Source organism: Stegastes partitus, unplaced genomic scaffold (assembly GCF_000690725.1).
Source record: "Stegastes partitus isolate 25-593 unplaced genomic scaffold, Stegastes_partitus-1.0.2 Scaffold1301, whole genome shotgun sequence".
In the NCBI taxonomy this organism is placed as follows: Eukaryota; Metazoa; Chordata; class Actinopteri; family Pomacentridae; genus Stegastes; species Stegastes partitus.
In genome coordinates this window covers 170,600-176,705 of record NW_007579032.1, presented here as the reverse complement: position 1 = coordinate 176,705, position 6,106 = coordinate 170,600, and the positions used below count along the sequence as shown (strand labels likewise).

At 40.9% G+C, this 6,106-nt stretch overlaps 1 protein-coding gene across 1 annotated transcript in view; it reads left to right on the top strand.

The window, feature by feature from the left end:
* The window catches only part of cpxm1a (carboxypeptidase X (M14 family), member 1a), a 12,379-nt gene continuing 6,273 nt past the window's right edge, over positions 1 to 6,106 (top strand). Inside the window, exons 1-8 of the mRNA XM_008298280.1 lie at positions 1 to 422; positions 1,885 to 1,994; positions 3,046 to 3,185; positions 3,462 to 3,546; positions 4,441 to 4,591; positions 4,705 to 4,793; positions 4,930 to 5,053; positions 5,782 to 5,978. Coding sequence (XP_008296502.1) covers positions 59 to 422; positions 1,885 to 1,994; positions 3,046 to 3,185; positions 3,462 to 3,546; positions 4,441 to 4,591; positions 4,705 to 4,793; positions 4,930 to 5,053; positions 5,782 to 5,978 — 1,260 coding nt within the window. The 5' untranslated portion in view covers positions 1 to 58. The remainder of the gene's footprint in view (positions 423 to 1,884; positions 1,995 to 3,045; positions 3,186 to 3,461; positions 3,547 to 4,440; positions 4,592 to 4,704; positions 4,794 to 4,929; positions 5,054 to 5,781; positions 5,979 to 6,106) is intronic.

Below are 6,106 nucleotides of genomic sequence, written 5' to 3'. Positions count from 1 at the left end.
AACTAACCGGGGAATTTTTTTTCCCCCTCCACTCTGCAGCAAGCAAACAAAGAGCAAGATGGAAAAGTCATTGTGCACGCTGGCTGCAGTGCTTTTTCTGGCAGTTTTATCGCAGGGAGCTGATAAAGCGCTGACAAACGATGCAACAACTGAGAGTTATTCACTGTTCAACTACACAACTAGAACCAGCACTGTGAACTGGACCGAGGCTGTCACTGTGGAGGAGCTGAGCAGAGACGGAGCGGCTCCAACAACTGCAGCCCCAAAGTTGTTCAGCGGCACGGTCAAAGACAAACAGCTGGACGCCACGAACACCAGCCAGGACGACAAAGAAATAAATAACAAGAAGGAGGAAGACAGAGAAGAAACAAACAACAAGAAAGATGATGACCGCAAGACTGAAGATGAGAAACCACAACTGGGTAGGACAATAAAACTTTCTAACTCCTGCCAAGTGGAGCAGTCTGAGGTTTTACATGAAACTGTGTTGAAACCAGAGAGACCGAAGCCTAATTAAACCACATTGTTCATGTTAATTAAAGAAGCAATTAATTAATGATGCCTTCAGGGACACACTGAGGCTCTGATTTACATCTGCTCCGCTCTGTCTATGTTAATATGTACAAGCAGAAGGTTCATTTGCAGGAAGTAAATATTAGCTGTTATCGGTGTTTACACATTAGATTTTAAAATGAACAGACTGGATGTCTGCTTGCAAGTCAGAGAACGGGCTTTTTCGCAAGACATTTTTGAAAATATCTTGATCTGTAAGATGCCAAACCAAAAACTATTCAGTTCTCCAAGACCACAAAAATCAGAAAACAAGCATGAATCCATTTAAATTCTGGAGGGACTGAATGCTTCACGTTTTTGACACAATTAAGATGATCATACTTGTTTATTTTCAGTTATTCTTGGCTCATCAGTCAACCTGGAAAATAACTAATAAAAGAGTGTTTAAATTGGTCAAATCAAATATGAGCTTAAGTAACCACATTTGTTTCCATTTACTCATGTTCCCCAAAATAGTGTTTGTGGGTTGTATTTGATTTCAGATGGAACAGATCGCACATCCTTGGATTCATGTGGATAACATAAGCAGGGCTGCAATTAATTTAAACTGTGTTAAAAGTTTCCAGCAAAATATGCAGAATTTCCAAAGGGACGCCAAGAACTAGTTGGTTTTGTCAAACCAACAGTCAAAACACCATATATGTTTGGAAAAAAACCCCAAAAAACAACAAATATTCACTAAAAGCTTAAACTAGTGGGTTCTGTTGCAAAAATGAATGTGGAACAATTAATTGATCCAATATCAATTAATAGTTTCAGCTCTACACATAATAAAGAGATTTTAAACCAACCTTAAACCAGACAACTTCACTTTGCTCGTTTTTTTCTTTCGGTTTAAGGAAGTTGAAGTGAAAATGTTCCTTCACGTCCCACAGAACACACAGAGTTGTTTTGACCTGCCACTGTGGACTGTATCAGTGATTGATGGGAATGTTATTGGTTGTTCCCAGAGCAATAAAATGCTCTGCAGCTGTAGATCTCGTCTCGCTGTTCTGCTGAACTTTACTCTCTCTTGGCCCTCAAACAAGTCTCCTATTACATGCAAACCCTCCACGGATTCACTTATCTGCAGCTTCCTCTGCAGAGGAGGAGACGAGGGCCTCCAAGCTTCCACCGAACTGACCCAGAATGATTAGAGATATTCCACATAACAACCACCGGCATCTCCTCTTACATCGGCCATGTGTTTGCTTACTCAGAGAAACCAGACAGGGAGCGTTTAACCCTTCACTCCCACAGATGTTTCTGCAGAGAATCAGCATCAAACCCACAGATTTCATCTCCTGATTGTTTGTTCTGTTTTACCTCCAGACTGTCCTCCTCTCGGCCTGGAGTCCCTGAAGGTCGATGACAGCCAGATTCAGGCATCTTCCTACCAGCGGTCGGGTTTGGGTCCTCACAGAGGGAGGCTGAACATCCAGGTCAGCCTAGTTATGGATCAGAGGTTATTTCAAACGCCAACATTTAGAGTTTCTGCTCAGACAGTTAAAAATCTGGAAATATTTGATAGTAAATCAAATGTTTTGTGAAAAATCTTAAAACAATTGATGGAAAATAAAATATTTTTTGCAATTGTGAACCATCCGAACAGTTCAAAGTTTGATTTACTATCATGTAAAATGGTGAAAAACAGGAACTTCTTTATATGTAAGCAGCAGGAATCATCCCATCTTTTGGCATTTTTGCTCAAACACTGCTAAGAGCTACGAGAGGCTAACGTCAGCATGCTAACATCGTAGCAGTGCTAACACGATAATGTTTACCATACTAACATGATGCTAAATGCCACATTTTATTGCAATTCCTCCAACAGCTTTTAATATATTTCACTCAGAAACACAAATTTCAACCTCATGGTGTCACATGACATAGAATCGGGAAATATACCAAGTTGGAACATTAGTTAAGCAGCCAATTGATTAAAGGTCATAATTAAAAAAAGGCAAATTGAAGTTGCAAAAAAAAGCTAATTTAAGTTGATCTCTTATTACGCTTTGACTATAACGATGCACAAATCAACAGACCAAATTTGTTTGTAATAATTTTTACATTTAACCATTCTTTTCTTCTTTTTATTTCATTCCTGCCCATAATTCCCACTGCATATTTCAGAAACTAATTAAACATCCCACAATCTTCATCACTTGTTTCCGCCCTACTTATAAAATGACCACCATAATAAAGATCCATGTACAAAGTGTGATTTAAGAGTACTTTTACACAGTTTTCCTTTTAAGGAAGTCTCTTGGAAATGAAGGAACATAATCTGGTGAAAGCAGAGCCATAAGTGCTGTTCATTATCTTGTTCTACAGTCAAAACCCTGCAGTCTGAAAGCAATTATTTTACAATCAGGTCAACACCAAACTCTTATGCAATGCTGCACACGGTGGCCAAGCCGGGAGCCCAACGGTCTGCTAAATGGATTCTGCAGTTGACAGAAAAATCCTGTGTAACATGATATTTTTTTTCAGTCTGGCATTGAGGACGGGGACCTGTACGATGGAGCTTGGTGTGCCGAGTTTAAGGACAAGCACCAGTGGCTCGAAGTGGACGCCATCCATCTGACTCTGTTCACTGGAGTGATCCTGCAGGGCCGAAACTCCATCTGGAGGTCAGGTAGTATCTGGATTAAACACATGAGATTTAAAAAAAATAGTTAAAAAGAGCAGAAATCCAAGTTATTTGTTGAGAGATGCTCACAGCTTTGACCCTGCAGATACTGAACAGCTAAAGATGCCTGAACAGGATAGCATAGCTTTAAAATACTGTAGGTTGTCTAAATCTAGTGTTCCGTGCAGAAAATGCAGAGTTTAGTGTCTTTATTTGGCTGCCCACTGCTCTGAAGTCATAAAAAATCTATTTTTGTCTTTATTGCTCTCTGTCATAGTTGGGACTGGGTCGAAACCTACAAAGTTCAGCTGAGCAACGACTCCGTGAACTGGCAAACCTGCATGAACGGGACCCAAGAAGCGGTAAGAACCAACCTGAACCCAGTGGACATTTAAACACGTTAATTAAGTTTGTAACAATAATCTTATTTCTCTGTTGAAAAGCTCTTTGGCTCAACACTGTTGTTCCAAATGTGCTGTATAAACACCAGCAACATGACTTGACTCGACCTAACGCAGATGGAAAACACATTTTGAAGAGCTTGTGCCAAAAGTGCAATATGCACTGAGAACATAAAGTTGACTATTCATACAGAATAAGAAGAAACTCAAAATGAAAACAAATAAAGCCTAACAAGAAGCAGAAATTTGTAGTTGGCACTAGCTGGTTATGTAACACTGTATGTATATATAAAAAGCTTTTTTTTTCTGTACATCAGCTGCCAAAAAGTCCATCTACTGCGTCAAACCATTTAAACAAACTTTAATAGGCCTTGACTAAAGCTGCAACATGAGGCGCAAATGTGAAGAAATTCAAGGTTTGATTTAAACCTGCAGCTCAGCTTTTTTCCTCTCGACGCCACATGTCAGTGTTTTGGTTCATATTTCGGAAAAGTGCACGTCTTTCCAAGGAGTTGAAACAAAAGAGGAAAAAAATATCTTTGCACGGTTTTTCATTTCATTTCTGGTCCACTTCTGCCAAGCAGGTAATGTTTTCAGTCCTGTCTGTGTGTTAACTCTTAAAGATTTTCTTTTTACTGATTTTAGTAAAGTGTGAACATTTATGTGGTTGAAAAGCTCAGAAGTATCAACATCATCTGGGAACAATGAACGTCAGAATGAAAAATGTACAATTCAAACATATTCAGCAGAGATCAATGTTCTCTCTTTTTTCTCTATGTTTAAGCGTTTCATTGCACTTTTGATGGTCGATCCTAAAATGTTCTGACTTATGTGGCGTCACATTGATTTGTGCAGATATTTGAAGGGAACCAGAACCCAGAGACTCCAATTCTGGGACTCCTTCCTGTTCCCACCGTCGCCCGTTTCATTCGCATCAACCCCCAGACCTGGTACTTCAACGGGACCGTCTGCCTTAGAGCTGAGATACTCGGCTGTCGAGTTAACGGTAGGCACCAAACACAGCTTCAGAGTGTAGTGAGTAATACATCAAAATACACTAAAATGTTGACCTTAAAAGGACACTGTGTTGCTGAAATTTCATGCGCTGTTTCCTCGTAGATCCAGACGATATTTACTCCTCAGCGCCAGAACCAGGATCAAAGGATGCCCTCGACTTCAGACACCACAACTACAAGGAGATGAGGAAGGTTAGCTCGTAACGCACGATGAGTAATTCTGGTTCCCACAAAAGCCAACACCAAGGCTTTTACTCAGACTCTTAACAGTTTGCAGAGTTGCTTAGATTTAACTCATTCAGTCCAACTTGTCTTCTTTGCCCTGAAGCTCATGAAGTCTGTGACCGACGAGTGTCCGGACATCACGAGGGTCTACACCATAGGGAAGAGCTACACGGGCCTCAAACTCTACGTCATGGAGATCTCAGACAACCCCGGAAAACATGAACTCGGTAAGAACTTTTCTCACTGTGAGCGAAACCTTTAATTCTGAGGCAGAGTTCATTGTGTTGCTCAAGTTACCCTGAGGTTAGCTGCTCGGAGGCCCAGTTCAACATCCTCCAGTGTTTATACAGCCTGGTTTCTGCAGCAGCACCACACAGGGAGTCAGTGCTGTCTTGTTAAAAAAAAAAAAAAGGGGGCCTCTCTTGTGTAAACAAACTGCTTGATTTCTTCGTGATATTGTCTTCAGATGCAGGCTTGTACTTAACAGAGAGCTGTGGCCTCTGTACGTCTGCCAAAAATTATAAATGTTCTCAGGAAACACATTCATAATCGCCATGCTCCCGAGAGAGGTTAACGGGAATTTGGTATTTTTCATGCAGCTGATATTAATTTGAGTGGTTTCATGGGTAAGTGGTGCCAAGTCCGAGAAAAAGAAAGGATGGCGTTGCACTTTTTGTTTTTGGATTTTTAGTTTAAAGTCTTATTTATCAAGTACAGATCTGAAGTCTTTATATTCAGGAATGTCTGCCGCCAAGTCTGGCCAATTCGTTGCCTAACACAGAAATCCCAGAAAATCTGAATGTGTTCCTGATGTGCCTCTGGGCTTTTACGTAATAAAATCAAACGTTCAGGTGATTCATGTTTAGTGTGACCTGGTTCTCAAAGCTGATCCAGACAAATTCTTCTGCACTTATTTCTTGGCAAGTAAAGTGACTCTAAATTTTCCTCTTGGCAGGTGAGCCAGAGTTTCGCTACGTGGCGGGGATGCACGGGAACGAGGCTCTTGGTCGGGAGCTCGTCCTAAACCTCATGCAGTACATGTGCAAAGAGTACAAAAAGGGAAACCAGCGAATTGTGCGACTGGTTACCGAGACGCGAATCCACCTCCTGCCCTCCATGAACCCCGACGGATATGAAGCAGCTTATGAGAAGGTGGGTGATGCTTTAATACACTTGTTTCTTATGGCTTTTACTTGTAGATACATAATCCCTGAACCCGAAAAATCACAGGCAGGTTTGAAAGACAGCTATTTGTTATTAACTACCATCCATCCATCCAT